Source organism: Pelobates fuscus, chromosome 13 (genome assembly GCF_036172605.1).
Source record: "Pelobates fuscus isolate aPelFus1 chromosome 13, aPelFus1.pri, whole genome shotgun sequence".
Taxonomy (NCBI): Eukaryota; Metazoa; Chordata; class Amphibia; order Anura; family Pelobatidae; genus Pelobates; species Pelobates fuscus.
Window position 1 is genome coordinate 37808373 of NC_086329.1, and position 19187 is coordinate 37827559.

The 19187-nt window shown below is 44.2% G+C and overlaps 1 protein-coding gene across 3 annotated transcripts in view; it reads left to right on the plus strand.

Annotated features, from left to right (window-relative positions):
• The window catches only part of NUMB (NUMB endocytic adaptor protein), a 126321-nt gene extending 108686 nt beyond the window's left edge, over window positions 1–17635 (plus strand). For 2 of the 3 annotated variants that reach the window (XM_063440211.1, XM_063440212.1), the window contains 7 exons: window positions 1570–1644; window positions 3224–3364; window positions 11561–11765; window positions 12822–13148; window positions 13563–13703; window positions 14564–14731; window positions 16120–17635. In XM_063440211.1, the coding sequence (XP_063296281.1) occupies window positions 1570–1644; window positions 3224–3364; window positions 11561–11765; window positions 12822–13148; window positions 13563–13703; window positions 14564–14731; window positions 16120–16820 (1758 nt within the window). In that variant the 3' untranslated portion in view covers window positions 16821–17635. The remainder of the gene's footprint in view (window positions 1–1569; window positions 1645–3223; window positions 3365–11560; window positions 11766–12821; window positions 13149–13562; window positions 13704–14563; window positions 14732–16119) is intronic. The other variant, XM_063440213.1, reaches the window with a different exon arrangement.
• Window positions 17636–19187: the final 1552 nt, after the last annotated feature.

Genomic DNA, 19187 nt, shown 5'->3' on the forward strand with positions numbered 1-19187 from the left:
TTGTTGTGCCCAAAATGCTACAAATATTAAAATCCATATGTCAGAAAAGGCTAAAAGAAAAAAAAAGCCAAGCTGTGACTATATTTAGTCACCAAATTTAGGTTTCCAAATTTTTGCAGCTGAGATATTTTAGTCCAAACCATTGATTTTCAGAGTGCTACGATTTAGTGAAGAAACCCTAATTAACTGTACTGATGGACATAAAGAAAAACCTAAAGGTTTGCATGCACGTAATACTTGCATATTTCCATTCTTACAAAATATAAAAAAAAAAAACTTGAAATAAGTGGGAAATGATTGCTAAATACTGCTAAAGAATTTTGAGACTGGAGAAAAGGCAGAATTTTCCCCTTCTTGAGAGACTTCTCTCTGGAAAAAGCACTTGAGCATTTTCTGGGAAAAAAATAAATAAATTGAAACCTGCAGGTTTTTGTGCCATCTAATCCTAAATGATTTGACACATTGATGGTCTACATCCTTATCCATAAGACTTTGAAGCCATGGTGCTTGGAGGGTCCCTTAAAAAGAAAACAAAATGTGGATCTAACAAATCGGGTTAAGAACCTGTGTTAGAATCGCATAGCTACAATATGTAGCAATGTTAATATTGGTCCTACCAACACAATTTGCATTTCAAACCTTGAAATTACAACATTGCAAAGTCTTTAAATCCAAAAACATTGATCAATCTTTCTGGCATTACAAAATAAACATATATAACTAAATTGTATTCAATTTAAATAAATACAGTCTAGAACAAAAATATGATTAGGGACTATATACATCAATCTGGTCATCAGCCAAGAGTTTGTACGAGGCACTCGCCCCAGACTCCTAATGCTATGGTGGTGGGCCTGTGGACACTGTAAAAATGGCATCTAGGTAACTTTTAATCTGTTATCCACAAAACAATTTCAAAGTCTGCATACTCTGTAGGGGGACAGCAAATTTGTTTATAAACCTGATAGATATTTATATTTAAAAATAATTGATTCATTACAGCATACATTTGCTGGAATTGCTGCACCCCCACCATAATGATATTCTACTATTCATCTCAAACACCTTCAGCATCTTTCATATTTTAAATCCAAAACTACACAATACAAAGTAATCTCCCTAGGAGATGTTTCCGTGCCTAAATACCATTTTTTACAGTGAAGTTTGACGTTTTTTGTTTTTTTTAATCTTGAATGTACCAGTGAAGTAACTCCTTATTTATGTGTGTCAGAATCTTAATCTCTTGGTAGATTCTCAAATCTGAGTAAAGAATTTGATAAAGAATTCTTTGCATTTCAAAACAGTTGTTAAAATTGTTGGCGTGTTCGACATTATAGGCTTCAGTCCTTCTTCCAAAATCCTTTCTGTACCCCTTTCCTCCCTGCAGTGTCCCTATAATCCTAGCTTCCGCTTGGTGTATGGATTTGCGCCTTGGTTTTTGTGGGGTTTTCAACTTGGAAGATTTGATTGCTCTAAATTTAGGTGGCTCTTTGCAATCTATACAAAACTGTTGCAGCTTGAAAGCTTGCATAAAACTGTGTTTTAAAAACGTTTACCTTACTTTTAAAGTCTGGCAAGAAAGCAATCAAGGCTGTGCTGATGGTTTCTGCTGATGGACTTCGAGTGGTGGATGAAAAAACAAAGGTAAGGCTCTTAATCCTTCTATAAATTCCCTCTAATACGAAACCTTATTTCCATGCCACCAGAATACATGAATATGTATCCCCTTTGCCAAACAATTCATTTACTTTAGAACTAATCCGTTTAGCTCACTAGCACTACTCAATTGCTTAGTATCGGTTCCAAATGTAGTTGAAACGGTCAGTTGTGTCTCTGTTTTGTCTAAGGAGCTTAAATTTCTGTAGCTATGTTATAACATATCTCTATCTATATGTTATAATATATCTCTATATCTTTTCCAGTCTTTGGACTTCGAGGTGATTGGTCTCTAAGACCTTACCACATACACCTTTATAATATGATCGCACAAACTAAAAGGTGCATTGCATACACCGTTCTTAAAGGGAAGTAATATCAGTTCGCATACAAAAGAGATTCAAGTCTGACAGTGTAAATACATTTTTTTTTTTATTTTTTAAACAAGAAATATATGAAAGGAAATGAAGCAAATAAAAATTAAAAAAAAACTATTTGTTTAAAATGCTCATTGTGAACGCTTAAACCAAACAATGCTGTTAATATTACAATCCACTAAGAGGAACTACACTCAATACACAAGCCAATTGGGTGCTAAACTGGACCGTGGGCCAGCACTAGCCAATCACAATATGAATACCAGTTGAAGAAAAAAATGGCCTATAATTGCCTGGACATTTTTCCCATAACTGTTAATATTAAAATATCATAATTTTTTTAATATTTACAATAAGTCCCCAAGGCCTTTGTATTAGCCCAATCAATGATGACTAGCAGTGCTTGCAATCAAAGATGGCCACTTGCACAGAGCAAAGAGATGCATTTAAAGATGTCATTTACTTATTTTTGTGCATTACAAAATAGTGCACAAAGGCTATATTACATGTAATGTTTGATTTTTAAGTTTAAAATTATTGCAGTTTTTCCTTAATTTGTACAGTTCCCAAGCAGTGTACCACGTTGAAAAGAAAAGCACCGAGAGCCTCATGACACATTTAGTGTAAACAGATGGCTAAATACTGACTCCATTCTCAGAACATCACTTGCCTCTTACGTTTTTTTTTTTGTTTTTTTTTAATGTAGTTCTTTCTTTTTGCTAAGTCAAAATTGGTATTTTCAACAAGTGAAAATTATTTAGAGAATCTACAGACACACCAAGTGGCCTGTAGTGATTTTATCAATCTGGGCTATTCACAAAAGTTTGAATTGGCACGATATTGAAAATTAATTTTATATTTGATGGTACAGGAGCCACATTAGAAAGATTCTCCAAGTCAGCTATATTTTCATTTTGGCTATTTTAAAATTTAGATTCAGTATCAATTCACGAGCATTTGCAATCTACTGAATAACCCTCCAAATGTGTAAGCAGCATTTTCAACATAGAACTAGAACATCTGATTTTGAAATTGCTGCAATAAGGAACCTGCACACTTACAGTTATGTTAGGGCTTTGTGAGACACTTGCTTTTTACAGTGTGACTTGTCCATTTTCTATTTGTGTCATTGACATAAACGCACCATTTATAATTTAAGACACTGCAATGTATGCTGTATCTCCAAACAGGACCTTCTAGTGGATCAAACCATAGAGAAAGTATCATTCTGTGCACCTGATAGAAACTTTGATAGAGCATTCTCCTACATCTGTCGAGATGGAACCACAAGAAGGTGGATCTGCCACTGTTTCATGGCGGTTAAGGACACGGTCAGTATTTTGACTGCATGTACGTTGTTGCTCTTTTAATTTCTGACTGTTTTGTAGAATAGTGTTACGGACTCTGGTTATCTATATAGAGTGCCTTCTTTAGACGTTGAGAGATCATTTAATACATTGTCTGCAGTTGGTCACAACAGCAGCAGCAGCTTTAGAAAGAACCATGGCCCATTTTCCCAGGAGCTCATCCAGGTTTTTAAAACTGCCTAAAACAAGCGTGGCCCTCTGAAGGTATTATTATTATTATTATTATTGCCATTTATATAGCGCCAACAGATTCCGTAGCGCTTTACAATATTTTGAGAGGGGGGGATGCAACAATAAATAAGACAATTACAAGAAAACTTACAGGAATAATAGGTTGAAGAGGACCCTGCTCAAATGAGCTTAGAGTCTATAGGAGGTGGGGTATTAGAAACATTAGGATAGGAAATATCAAGTAGGAGTGAAGCAGAGCTGGAGGAGAGAGCAAAGCACTATCCCATAGGAGAGCAAGAGACAGGTATGTAAGGGAGAGATTACTCTGGGAGGCCATACGCTTTCCTGAAGAGATGGGATTTAAGGCCCTTCTTAAATGATTGAAGATTAGGGGAGAGTCTGATGGCAGTAGGCAAGTTATTCCATAGCAGAGGAGCCGCCCGTGAGAAGTCCTGCAAGCGTGAGTTGGCCGTACGGGTGCGAGCAGCGGTCAGGAGGTGGTCGCGGGCAGAGCGGAGGGTACGAGGAGGGGCATACCTCTGGATCAGTGAAGAGATATAAGAGGGGTTGGAATTGTTCAGTGCTTTAAATGTATGGGTTAGCACTTTGAATTGACTCCTATAGGATACAGGGAGCCAATGTAAGGACTGGCAGAGGGGCGAGGTGTGAGAGGACCGACTGGATAGGAAAATCAGTCTAGCTGCAGCATTCATTACAGACTGTAGCGGGGCAGTACGGCTTTTGGGGAGACCAATCAGGAGAGGGTTACAGTAATCCATGCGGGAAATTACTAGAGCATGGACAAGCTCCTTGGTAGCATCTTGCGTAAGAAAGGGGCGGATGCGGGCTATGTTTTTGAGTTGGAACCTACAGGACTTGGCAACAAACTGGATGTGAGACTCAAAGGTGAGACCAGAGTCAAATATGACGCCAAGACAGCGCGCTTGTAGGGATGGACTTATGTGGATATCACTGACTTGAAGGGAGAGTGAGAGAGGAGGATCAGTATTAGGAGGAGGAAAGACAAGGAGTTCAGTTTTAGAGAGGTTAAGTTTGAGAAAGCGTGACGACATCCAGTCAGAGATGGAAGAGAGGCAAGCAGTGACACGTTGCAGGACGGCCGGGGAGAGGTCCGGTGAGGAGAGGTATATCTGAGTGTCATCAGCGTACAGGTGGTAGTTGAATCCAAAAGAGGCAATAAGTTTTCCAAGAGAGGCAGTATAAAGAGAAAATAGAAGGGGACCAAGGGCAGAGCCTTGGGGAACTCCAACCGAGACAGGGCGAGGGGAGGAGGTATCCTTGGAAAAGGAGACACTAAATGAGCGTTGGGAGAGATAGGAGGAAAACCAAGAGAGGACAGAGTCACAGAGACCGAGTGATTGAAGAGTTTGAAGGAGGAGAGAATGATCAACTGTGTCAAAGGCAGCAGAGAGGTCAAGGAGAATTAATATGGAGTAGTGACCTTTGGATTTAGCGGAGATTAGGTCATTAGTCACTTTGATAAGAGCGGTCTCAGTAGAGTGGAGAGGGCGGAAGCCAGACTGAAGAGGGTCAAGGAGAGAGTTGGAATTAAGGAAGTGAGACACACGGGTAAAGACAAGTCTTTCCAAAAGCTTTGATGAGTAAGGGAGCAGGGATATGGGACGATAGTTCGAGGGGGAGGACGGGTCAAGAGATGTTTTTTTCAGGATAGGTATTACAGTGGCATGTTTAAGGTCAGCAGGAACAGTGCCAGAAGAGAGAGAGCAGTTAAAGATGTGTGTTAGGATAGGCACAAGACAAGGGGAGAGAGATCTGATGAGGTGAGATGGGACAGGATCAAGTGGGCAAGTGGTGGGGCGAGAGGAATGGAGAAGTGCAGCCACCTCTTGTTCAGTAGCTGGGGAGAAAGTCTGAAGGGTAGGGAAAGCATGATTTATGTGTGGTTGAGAAAGAGAACGGCAAGGAGGGGAGAATTGTTTCCTTAGCTGTTCAATCTTGTCAGTAAAGTAATATGCAAAGCTATCAGCTGTAAGGTTAGTTTGGGGGGTGGCCACAGCAGGGCGGAGAAGGGAATTAAAAGTGTCAAAGAGACGTCTGGGATTGCGGGAGCATGAACTAATGAGAGAGGAAAAGTAGGACTGTTTGGCGAGGGCAAGGGCTGCGCTGTACGATATGTACGATAAGGTATGATATGAACAGCTGAGGCTGGGCAGGCCACTTTCACATCAACAGGAGTTACTGAAGGCAATATCCGGTACATAATCTAGATGTTTCATAGTCATGTCTATGGTTGAGGATATATATTGTATCAGTTGTGTTGTGGGAGTATTATTTAAATCCCAGGGTTGACATTGTGTATCTTCTGTCAATCCATACTAAACTCGGACATTCTGATAATCCTGTTTGCTTATGTTCATCCATGTTTTTGCCAAGAACTGGTGATTAGTCCCCCAATCTTTGATATGATCAGAATACATGTTTCATTGTATCAGTGAAAGGACTGACTGGGTTACTGCATAAATTACTATTCAACCCTAAAAAATATGGAGACCATGATTCTTACATTTTATTTCACATCCCACCAATAGAAGGGCTTTGGCTTCCTGGATACCACTCTATTTTCTGTTCATTTGAATTTGTTTTGGTTTGTTTCCATTCCGTGCTTATCACTGGCTGTAAATGTATGTATGTATGTATGTATGGCAGGCAGAAGCCATAAAAGGTACCACCTCCTGTAACTGGCTTTTTCAAAGATCCGAAAGGAGCTGGTGCTACGGCTGTACACAGGGGCGGACTGAGAACCCTCAGGGCCCCCGGGCAAAACAAATCAAGGGCCCCCTTACAGGCCCCACCCATACTACGCAGCAAGCGCCACCCTTGTCCCGCCTCCAGCCACACCCTACACAATCTTTAGACACAAGGAACAAAAGTGCAATAATCCCTTCGAGGCCCCAGTAGAGACTACAATTGAGGGCTAATGGGCCATGGAGGGGGGTCTTTCTAGCAGAGGCTATCTCAGTGTCCTTTAGAGAGTGCGTTAGAAAGAATCCCCTCCAGGCCCCATTAAAGACTACAATGGAGTCTAATAGGCTTGGAAGGGGGTCTTTCTAACAGAGGCCATCTCAGCGTCCCTGCTGGAAACAGTCGCCTCCAGGCCCCAGTAGAGACTACAATTGAGGACTAATGGGCCATGGAGGGGGGGGTGGGGGTCTTTCTAGCAGAGGCTATCTCAGTGTCCTTTAGAGAGTGTGTTAGAAAGAATTTCCTCAATGTCACATTAGAGACTACAATGGAGTCTAATGGGGCCTGGAGGGGGGTCTCTCCAACACTCTGGTTCCTATTCACAATATAGCAACACAACATAGCTCGCTGATACCTAGGCCAAGTTGACTCCTCTTACCTTAATTACTGTTGCTGGCTGCGGCTGGCAGGCTGTGGGCTTGCTGGCTGCGGCTGGCAGGCTGTGGGCTTGCTGGCTGCGGCTGGCAGGCTGTGGGCTTGCTGGCTGCGGCTGGCAGGCTGTGGGCTTGCTGGCTGCGGCTGGCAGGCTGTGGGCTTGCTGGCTGCGGCTGGCAGGCTGTGGGCTTGCTGGCTGCGGCTGGCAGGCTGTGGGCTTGCTGGCTGCGGCTGGCAGGCTGTGGGCTTGCTGGCTGCGGCTGGCAGGCTGTGGGCTTGCTGGCTGCGGCTGGCAGGCTGTGGGCTTGCTGGCTGCGGCTGGCAGGCTGTGGGCTTGCTGGCTGCGGCTGGCAGGCTGTGGGCTTGCTGGCTGCGGCTGGCAGGCTGTGGGCTTGCTGGCTGCGGCTGGCAGGCTGTGGGCTTGCTGGCTGCGGCTGGCAGGCTGTGGGCTTGCTGGCTGCGGCTGGCAGGCTGTGGGCTTGCTGGCTGCGGCTGGCAGGCTGTGGGCTTGCTGGCTGCGGCTGGCAGGCTGTGGGCTTGCTGGCTGCGGCTGGCAGGCTGTGGGCTTGCTGGCTGCGGCTGGCAGGCTGTGGGCTTGCTGGCTGCGGCTGGCAGGCTGTGGGCTTGCTGGCTGCGGCTGGCAGGCTGTGGGCTTGCTGGCTGCGGCTGGCAGGCTGTGGGCTTGCTGGCTGCGGCTGGCAGGCTGTGGGCTTGCTGGCTGCGGCTGGCTACTGGCCTGTGGGCTGGCTACTGGCCTGTGGGCTAACTGGTGGCCTGTGGGCTGGCTGGATGGCTACTGGCCAGCCTGTGGGCTGGCTGGCTGGCTACTGGGGCACTTGTAGATTATTTAAAGAAATAATCCATGCACAATAACCACTACTACTACTACTACGGCCAGGCCTCCCTCCCAGAGTAAGTAGTCAAACCGTTCTGCTGGGATATGAGGCTGTAGTAGGGTATAGGAGCAGTGGTGCAATGTGAAAGGTTCATTGTGTGTGAGGGGGTGTAGGGTGTAGTGTGTGAATGAGTAGGGTGTGTGGGGCAATGTGTGTATGAGGGAGCTGTGTATGTGTGTGGCAATGTTAGTATGGGGGGGGCTGTGTCTGTATGGGTGGGCAGTGTATGTATGTATGTATGTGTGTGTGTGTGTGAGGCAATGTGTGTAAATGTGTATGGTGTGTGTGTGTATGGGGGGCAGTGTGTGAATGTGTATGGTGTGTGGGGGCAGTGTGTGAATGTGTGTGTGTGTGTGTGTGTGTGTGTGGGGGGGGGGGCAGTGTGTTTATGGGGCTAGAGTTCACTCTAACCACTGGGACCACCAGGAATCCCTGGTGGTCACAGTGTTGAGTGAACTCTAGCCCGTATCTTCAGGGCTAGAGTTTACTCTCGCAAGAGCCGTAACGTTGCCGTGGTAACCGCTGCAACGCTCTGTGCTCGTGCAAGAAGGACCCAGAGGAGCTGCAGGCTGAGCTCCCGGGTCCTCTCTTCCTCCCTCCCCTGCCGGCTGCCCGCACGGTGCCTGCGGACAGGGGAAGGGAGGAGAAGGGGGGGCAATTGCCCCGTTGCCCCCCCTGTATCCACCAGTGATCTATACAGTAGACTGGTGCACCTGCCCAGGATCAGAGCTGGTGCAAGGATTTTTGCCGCCGTAGACAAAAGAAAACTTTGCCGCCCCCCCATGTGACATCACAATGCCCCACCAATATGACCTGCCATATGAACCAACACCAGTGCTGCACACAGTGTGTGTTTACATTAAAAAGCCTGCAGGGACCAGCTATAGACACCAGAACCACTTCATTAAGCTATAGTGTCCCTTTAATGTGAGGTAAATTATAGAATAGTGTCACTAATAATATACTAGACTGCCTACTTACAACCAGATGAGGATGATGATCGGCTGCAGTTTGGCTCCACTGGTCTGGTGTAGAACAGGATCTCTGGAGGCTGTTTGCAACTGTGGTCACAAAATTCAATGTTCTGGGAGAATTGGAAGCAGCTCCATTTTTTGGGGGCCCCTTACACAGCTCAAGGTCTGGGCCCCAGGGCCTGACGGTGAGTATGCCTATAAGGCCCACTCATAAGTCCACTTATATGTTCCACCCACCCATGAGTTTTCTCACAAGGAAGTGGAGTGTGTAGGGGATGTGTTATGTGTTATTGCAGAGGATCAAATATGTGTGCTTATGATATGTAGTGTATAGGGATACCAGTTTGTGTAGGTGATGCAGTGTGTTTGTGTGTAGTGGAAGCAGTGTGCATTTGTGTATAAGGCATGTATTGTGTTTTTCTGGTTGTGTGTAAGGAATGCATTGTGTGAATCTGTGTTTGTATGCATAAGGAATGCAAGGTGTGTGTCTGTATGTGTGTGCATTGAGTGTAAGAGATGCATTGTGTTTCTGTGTATGTGTAAGAAAAGCAGTGTGTGTTTGCATGTGTGTAAGGGTTTGCATTGTGTGTTTCTGTGTATGTGTGCAAAGGATGCATTGCCTTTGTGTGTAAGGGTTGCATTGTGTGTGTGTGTGTAATTGATGCATTGTGTGTTTCTCTGTGTGTAAGAGAAGCATGTTGTGTTTCTGTGTGTGTAGGGTTGCATTGTGTGTGTGTGTGTGTGTGTGTGTGTGTGTGTGCGCGGTGTGAAAGAGCTCCCTGTCTTGCCCCCTGTCCTATAGAACTGTCCCTTCTGTCACTTAGAGCTCTCCCCTACGCCTTAGTGGTCTCTCCTCTCCCCCACCCTCCCCTAGCGGTCTCTTCTCACACTCACCCACCCACCCTGTGCTCTCCTCACCCTCCCTGTGTTCTTCTTACTTCCCCCCCTTGATCTTCTCACCCCCCTTGATCTTCTTACTCCCCCACCTGTTCTTCTTATCCCCCTTCTTCTTCTTAACTCCCCTCCTTCTTACTACCCCTTTCTTACTCCCCCCTCCCTCTCTTCTTACCCCCCCTTCTTACCCCCCTTCTTACTCCCCCCTCCCCCTCTTCTTACCCCCCTTCTTACTCCTCCTCCCCCTCTTCTTACCCCCTTCTTATTTCCCCCTCCCCCTCTTCTTACCCCCCTTCTTACTCCCCCTCTTCTTACCCCCTTATTACTCCCCCCTCCCCCTCTTATTACTCCCCCTCCCCTTCTTCTTACCCCCTCTTCTTACTCCCCCCTCCCTCTCTTCTTACCCCTTCTTACTCCCCTCTCTTCTTACTCCCCCCTCCCTCTTCTTACTACCCCTTCCCTCTCTTCTTACCCCTCTCTTCTTACCCCCCTCTTCTTACTCCCCCTCCCTCTTCTTACTCCCCCTCCCTCTTCTTACTCCCCCTCCCTCTTCTTACTCCCCCTCCCTCTTCTTAATCCCCCTTCCCTCTTCTTAATCCCCCTTCCCTCTTCTTAATCCCCCTTCCCTCTTCTTAATCCCCCTTCCCTCTCTTCTTACCCCCCTCTTCTTACCCCCCTCCCCCTCTTCTTACCCCCCTCCCCCTCTTCTTACTTCCCCCTCCCCCCTCTTCTTACTCCCCCTCCCCCTCTTCTTATCCCTCTTCTTACTCCCCCCCTCTCTTCTTACCCCCTCTTCTTACTCCCCCCCCCTCTTCTTACTCCCCCCTCCCCCTCTTCTTACCCCCTCTTCTTACTCCCCCCTCCCCCTCTTCTTACCCCCTCTTCTTACTCCCCCTCCCCCTCTTCTTACTCCCCCCTCCCCCTCTTCTTACTCCCCCTCTTCTTACTCCCCCCTACCCCTCTTCTTACTCCCCCCTACCCCTCTTCTTACTCCCCCTACCCCTCTTCTTACTCCCCCTACCCCTCTTCTTACTCCCCCCTCCCCCTCTTCTTACTCCCCCTCCCCCTCTTCTTACTCCCCCTCCCCCTCTTCTTACTCCCCCTCCCCCTCTTCTTACTCCCCCCTCCCCCTCTTCTTACTCCCCTCCCCCTCTTCTTACCCCTTCTTGCTCCCCCCTCTCTTCTTACCCCTTCTTGCTCCCCCCTCTCTTCTTACCCCTTCTTGCTCCCCCCTCTCTTCTTACCCCTTCTTGCTCCCCCCTCTCTTCTTACCCCTTCTTGCTCCCCCCTCTCTTCTTACCCCCTCTTCTTACTTCCCCCCTCCCCTTCTTCTTACCCCTCCCTCTTCTTACCCCCCCCCCCTCCTTCTTCTTACCCCCTCCCCTGTAGCGTGGCCGAGCTGCTCTCCGGTCCGCGGTGCCCGGCTGGAGTGATAGGAAGGTGCACACTGAGTGTGCACTGAGTGTGCACCTTCCTATCACTCCGGCCGGGCACCGTGGACCGGAGAGCAGCTCGGCCACGCTACAGGGGAAGGGAGGTGAGAAGCAACTGCAGCCGCCTGAGGCTCTTAACAGAGCGCGCAGGCGGCTGCAGCATTTAAAGGGCCGGCCCTGAACGCGGCCGGCCCCCTCAGTGTGCCACCGGACCGGCCACCCGGTGGCACCTACTTGCTTAGCCTCCGTGGGCCAATCTGGCCCTCCCGGCCGGGCCCTCAGACCATGTCCGAAGTGCCCGACCGGTCAGTCCGCCCCTGGCTGTACACATGTTAAGTTTTATTAATATAAAAAAAAAGAAAATGTACCCACTCGCACATTATTGTATTTGCATCCTCTGTCTCCTCTTTCCAGGGTGAGAGGCTCAGCCATGCTGTTGGCTGTGCATTCGCAGCTTGCCTAGAAAGGAAGCAAAAGCGGGAAAAGGAATGTGGTGTGACGGCAACATTCGATGCCAGCAGAACCACATTCACACGGGAAGGCTCTTTTCGAGTGACCACAGCAACAGAGCAGGCAGAGCGAGAGGAAGTTATGAAACAGATACAGGACTCCAAAAAAGGTAATCTAAACATGGTGGCTGAGAGCCTGTGCTGTCAATAAGGAAACTTTAAACTGTTCTTTTCAGTTTTGGAAAGATTGTTTTCAAGTGCTTGCTTACCTGAGATCGTCGATGGGTCAGTGACCCAAGGAAAACTTCCCGTTTAGCTCTCTATGGAAGGGATGTGGAGGTAAAAGTCTCAGTCTGATAAAAATCCATGTCTTGGAGACCAGAGCAAACCTATTTCGGGGCAAATCTATGCAGTGTGTACCCTGCGTTTGGTCTCTGTTTAACTTCGTACTTAAGACTAGCTTGCCGTCCGTAACCCTACACACATGGTTTCATAGTATATTTTAGCAGTTTAAGATGTTGAATATTTGAAATTAAAAGGCCAAATCCACTTACATCTCTTTTTCCATGCCATGAGGTTAGAGACCCCACACTGTAAAGTAACCGTTAAACTAGTAATGGGAATTATTTAATGAAACTGTCACCCGCCATATAGTACAAGGTTTTATAATATGAACTGCCCATTAAAAAAGCAAAAAGATGACTCCTATTTTATAGGGCTAGCCATTGGCAAGTGAACATTCCACCCTGGCTAGTAGAAATTAAGCCATGGTAAGTGTGCCATGGACCCTAGGCTTTAAGTATTCTAGGCCTTGTTAGTAGTGTAGAACCTGACATTTTACGCCCTGATAAAACATCCATTTCCCTGAAAGATCAAATTACATATCTCTGAGACTCTATATATATTTTGAGAAAGACGGGGGGGGGGGGGGTGGATATAAAACAAACCTCAGCCTTCTATAGCTTTCTGATACTGTATTGATGATGATGTCAGGAGATCTATGTTAAAATTAAATCCATGTTAACCAGTGTATTGATTCTAGAAAGGAAATGTGGATCCACTTAAGGTTTACAAAAACAGAATAGCCTTTTTATCTGAAGATATCAGAAATGTTAATGTTTAAGTACAGCATTTACGTTATTTTTTTTATTATGGTGCATTGAGGGAGGGATCATGTTCCTGACATCTCTGAATATCCGTTTAATTGCATTTCTTGATTAATGCAGCAGCAGAACCTGAAATAAAAATCCATACAACATCAGCCGTTTCTTCCATTTCTACACCTTCCACTGTGACTTTGGCGCCTGCGCCAATCCTTCCATCGTCTCCGACCTCAGAAGTCTATGTGTTCCAGGAAAGCAAGGATCTTAACCTTCCTCATGTAATCCCACGCCGGCATGCACCTGTGGAGCAGTTGGCAAGGCAAGGCTCCTTTCGGGGATTCCCTGCTCTCAGCCAAAAAATGTCTCCCTTCAAGCGGCAGCTTTCTTTACGAATCAATGAATTACCGTCAACTGTGCAGCGGAAATCAGACTATCAGATTACAAACCCAGGTGAGACTATATTATAGTCCTATATAAATTACACGCTTTCTCTCATGCGTGATAGGGCCACAATGACACACTGCACCCATACCCTTTTGCTCCTGCCCCCTTTAGGTATATTTGCATTTTTTTGCACTGTAGTTTGTTTCTGTGGATGGCCAGGGACCTTTATTTAGTGTTAAACTTCAAAAATGTTATATTGCCTACAGTGTCCATTTAAATTTATGCAAAGCACTGTGTGCCATGACATTTCCAATGGCTCATCTCCTCTGTATTTCTTCACAGTAGCATGTGCATATAGCAATAATGTGACTTTATCTGTTGGCTTTACCACTGCTTCTAGATGGCTCTTGCAGCAGGGTCTTCCATGTGCCTTACTTTTTATTAATGCAAAGATGTTGCTACCTTTTTTTTTTCCTTTAGTTGCGGAATTGGAAGGGGAGACTGACACGATTAGTGCTTTGTGCTCCCAAATCACAAACACATTCAGCGGACCACCTGAAGATCCCTTCAGCTCTGCACCAATGACCAAACCCACGACACCACAATCCCCACCATTTGAAGGTTTGTCACTGGGTGTACATGGTTGACGTGTCTCTAAATGTGCACTGCTGGTTTATTATATTGCCTTCTAAGGAAGTATTTTAGTGTATGTTTCTCCTGCAGGAGAAACCAAATGTGTCCCCTGAGCCAAAAGGTGACCAAAACAGGTCCACATTTATAACTGAAAGTGCTCAGGTGATGCTCTCAGCCAGTGAGCACAGCCCTGGCTAACTTAGTGGAGCTAACTAGATAATACTTGCAGGATATTCTTAAACAGCTTAACAAATTACTCTAGGAAGATCTAAGGCAGTGGTTATAGTGCTTGGAGTGTTCCTGTAATAAAAAAAATAAAATCATGAAATGGAACATAAAAGCAACTTTAAATGTGCATCTTAGAGGTACATGGTTTTCTATTATTTTATTATTGCAAAAAGTAGAGTATATTAGTTTTCATCAGGAAAGCTGCTAATAGAAAATACAAGAAAAAAGGCATTTCAAATCAAAACTTATTCTAGAATGTGTTCATTTTATTTATTTCACTATTCTTCACAGTGCCTATGTGCACATAGAGATCTTGGTAATTTGCACAGGCTCTGGCATGTGATTTGAATGAGAAAGTAAACAAAAGCACTATGCATAGTTTTTTGCATTTTAAACTGTTGTAGCATATTCCCCGAGTTCAGTAGAAATAAACACTTGTCTATATAAACTTCATTATATAAAACTTTGAATTGTTTAAACTCCGTATTCTCTGGGCAAAGATTGTACCCCATCTTTTCAGCAAAGTGCTTTTCTGCCATTAATTTCTTTACCCAGTCTCTGCATCTGATGTTTGCATGTTTCAGCTTGTGCTAACTGCTTTGTTTGTGCTCCTGTTTCAGTAAATGGCAATTCTGCTCCATTCACTTTATCTGCTGCTAAACCCATACAAGTTTCTGTAGCTCCTGCAGCAGTGCCTGTTCGTGAGACCAATCCTTGGGCAAATGCCCCTTCTGCTCCTGCCCCCTCAGTTGCTAGCAGTGGGGCACCATCTGTAACCACTCTTGTTGGTAAGAGATAAAGATGTTGTTTATGTGCCCGTTAACATTTTATTCGAAATCACATTCACTAAATTCTCCATCCATCCGATTTAGTTGCTTTCTGAATCTATTTTTTTTTTTTTTTTTGCTTTCACTTGGCTTGGAATGTTTTATGAGAGAATAGCTTCTTTCCTGAAGCAATAAAAAGGTCCATGTCATAGGTTCATGTTAAAATGTGACTTAAAAGGCATTCACCTCACAGGCACAGGTTGAGAAGTAAATTAGAAGGCGGTCACATCATAGGCACTGGTTGAGAGATGAATTAAGAGAGGTGCACTTCGCATGGCCCAGGTTGAGAGGGGTGTTAAAAGGGGAGCACCTCGCAGGCTCAGGTTGAGAGGTGAAGGTAAGCGGTTCGTGTCACAGGCCCAGGTTGAGAGGGGAGTTAAAAGGGGAGCACTTCGCAGGCTCAGGTTGAGAGGTGAAGGTAAGCGGTTCGTGTCACAGGCCCAGGTTGAGAGGGGAGTTAAAAGGGGAGCACTTCGCAGGCTCAGGTTGAGAGGTGAAGGTAAGTGGTTTGTGTCACAGGCCCAGGTTGAGAGGTGAAGATAAAGTGGTACACTGCACAAGTCCAGGCTGAGAGGTGAAATAAAAGGGGAGTATGTGATAGGCACATCTCAAGTCATGGAGGGGTAAAGGGGTGTAAGTTCAAAAGGTGAAATTAAATATTGCAAGCAAGTGGGAGGTGAAATCAAAAAAGTTTTGTCACAAGCCCAGACTGAGGGGTGAAATAAGAGGAGCATGTGTAAGTCTTTGGTCTAGAGGTGAAATAAAAGGAGTGTTTCTGAGCCGAGGGTCTAGAGTTTCTTAGCCCAGGTTGAGAGTAATTACTTGACCAGTGGCATGTGCTTGATATTTATCTCTGAAATAACAGCATGGCACACTGTAAACACAAGTCATTTACAAACTGATCCCTGATGATGCTTCTAGTTGTAACCACTCAAGCTGAGACTCGGGCCAAGTGTTTTGATGATAATCCAACCAATTTCTGTTGTAGTGTGCAAGCAGTGATACAGTTTTCATTGGTTTGAAAATTAAACTGCAGACATTCCACATAGATCAGTTTTCACTCTACTTTATGCAGCATGTCCTATACAATGCCTTTATCCAGTGGACATTGGTTAGGGAGTAAGACGAGATGGAAATAGTGACCTCCGAAACCAAATAGCCCACTGTTTAGTCTGAGGACTATATTAAGGGGTAGAAGAAAAGTTACCAGGGAGAAAATAAAATAGATTTTTAATTTTCTGCAAGACCCATTCATAGAGGAATATTATTTTCCATTCTTCCCCCTGGATTCCCAATTGCTATTTGTTCTCATAACCTCTTGCACATTGTGTCCCACTTTTTTTTTTTAGGTCCTGAGACAGTCTCCACTCCTGCGGTTGTCCATTCACATCACAAGCGAACACCTTCAGAGGCCGACCGTTGGCTTGAAGAGGTGTCAAAAACAATTAAGGTTCAACAACGGCAATCTCCTGTCCCTGCAATCCAGCCTTTGTTACAGCCTAATATGCCTGCACCAAATTCTGCGCAGCTATACACTTCAAACACTTTAATAGCCCCACAGCCTGTTCCAGTTGCCGTAGTCCCAACCTTACCACCTCCATTCATTCCTGTGCAGCAGCAGCCGTTCCCAGTTTCAAATGGAATGAGCTACACAGCCCCAAGTGTTCAAGTTGTTGGCATTACGCCCTCACAGATGGTAGCTAATGTGTTTGGAGCAGCAGGCCACCCACAAGTCTACCAGCCAAAGCCATCTCCTGGCCTGGGCAAGCAGCAGGCATTCCCCAGCTATGAAACATCTAGCACAACAAGCAGTCCTTTCTTTAAACCAAATGTTCCTCAACAAAATGGTTCTGTTGCTGTCAATGGAGTGGAAAACACTGGCTGGGATTTTGGAGCCAAACACCAGCAAGGGGCAGGGGCACCTACAATGATAGACCCTTTTGATGCTCAATGGGCTGCATTAGAAGGCAAATCAAAACCTCGATCAAACCCTTCTCCAACAAATCCGTTCTCCAGCGACCTTCAAAAAACCTTTGAAATTGAACTTTGAAGCTGAAGTACACCTAGTTCTAAAGTATGTAAGCAGGAAAGGTTATATAAGGATTCCAAGCTTCTCATTGAGGTCTCTCTAAAAATAAAAAATAAACTATTGTTTAATGTCCAGAGTTGGACACGCAAAAATATTTTTAAAAAATAGATCTTTGGGAGCAATAAAACATGTCCTTCCCTTGGGTCTCGTAACTCTTTTCTAATCTATTCGGAGAAGAACCTGGACTGTGGTCATGGAATTGGAATGGGGTGGAATCTGTTCAGCAGAATCATTGGCCGCATACCAGAGTATGACTCTCTGAAATTCAGCCTCCCAGTGCCTGAGCTTCCACGTAAATAGAAGAAAGTATATGTTATGTATATATATGTATGTATATGAAGATTACAGAGGATAAGGGGATTTTTACCCCGGTGCTGCCCGAGGGGCCTGCATTGGATTGCAGAGCATTACATTGAAGGCCCCTCTAGAAGTGAAAGAAATTAAAGCCAAAATCTTTATTTTTATGCATTGCAAATATTTTAAATAGTTTTGGGGGTAAATGGTTGTATACGTTTGTAAGTAATCTTGCCAAAGTTTAAACATAAAAAGATGGCTCAGTTGCTAGTAAATTGTATATAAGAGTTGATTTAGCTGCTAATTCTTATAAAAAACAAAAACAAACTGGACTGATTGTTGTTTTATCTTTATTTGCTGTATGTCCCGTCACATGTTGGTAGCACATTGCTTATACAATCCAGACCAAGGGAGTTATTTCTGTTGTAATTTTAAAATCAAATTAAAATGCAGTATTTGCATGGTGTCAAAGCCATGGAGGCCGTTTTGTGTCTTATTCTTTCAATATTTAAACACAATCTACTTTTTTTGATCCTTGTTATATTTGCCAAATTTTGGTCAATGTTTGTTTTATTACCACTATGCCCTGAATCAGTGATGACTAAACTTGACATTGCAGATGCTACAACTACATTTTCCATCAGGCATTTTGGTAAATGTACTCCCAGTCATCTGCAGTGCTGAACTTGGCCATAACTGAGCTAAATGGGGAAAATATAATCTATATTCTATATAATCATTTTAAAATTTTATTTTAATTCAGCCTTTTTTTTGTATTCTTGTATACCTCATTTCATCTTAAGAACACACTCTGCTTGTATATGTAGGTTTTACAGTTCTAAATGTGTATATTTGTACGGATTTATAGTCTTTAACAGAAATAAATATTGGTGGTGGAAAAATGTCTTCTCCCTCCACATTTCATTCTTTTGCTCTCCCATTTCATTCTAACATAACCAAAAATGCATGTTTTTTTTCCTCCAAGTCCCTTCCCCTAGACAAAATGGTATTTACTATTATTATCAGAAGTTTAACACGCTACTTCTGCAATCACTTGCAGTGCAAACATATATTGTGCAAGAAATTATAATCTTTGAATTTGCCTAATTTAAGGCAAGCCCATACTGGCTATTGGGCATACAGTTTGCCATGTTGGCCTGGGCTCAGTTGGTCACTATGCTGTTCAACAGCAGATTAAATGGATCAGATTCAAAGGTTCACATTGAAATGGCTACTGGACACAGACCCCTGTCTGGAATGTGGGTTGGGGACTTGGCGTGCTCTGTCTAAATGATGCTCTGCAATTATTTAATTACCAACTTATTTCACTTGATACCTCCTGGAAACATTTCTAGGACCTGCTTCTGATTGTGTTTCAGTAATAGGAGATAAAACCGAGAAATTGCAATGTGCTATTTTAAGATGCTATGACAATTCAGTTTCATTTGGTGGTATCTGATCTTGACAAAGCGTGCTAGAAAAACAACTGTCTACAGTGAACTGGGGTCCACATCAGCATTGTAATTTACCAATGTCTTACCAATCTTCACAAATCTTTGAGGTTATGTCACTGGATAAGAATAATTGTAGTAAATGAATTGGTGTCAAGATTTTGTATTTCTTCCCATTGCTTGGTCGTTTTTTTTTTTTTTTTTTTTTAACCCATAAGAATCACTACTCTATCTGGATCAAGAGAAGGCCAGCTCCAAAAACATGCAGGAAAAAAAAAAAAACAGAAAACGTATAGTACTATTATCAGATATAAAGCTGCTACATACACACCTAGAATATCCACAGGATATCTCACAGTTCACGGATTGATTTAAGAATCTTCAGGATAGATGTTTGAGACTACAAACCAAGGGCTCAGACACTACAAAGCACACAAAGTTAAGTGAATACTCATAATACTGAACAGCATTGGCAGTGGAGACCTTATGTAATTCATTTATTTTTTATTTAATTTTTTTATATATATAACCAAGCTGGTCAGTCTTTTAAAAAGGTCTGAATATCACTGGAATTAAAATAAAT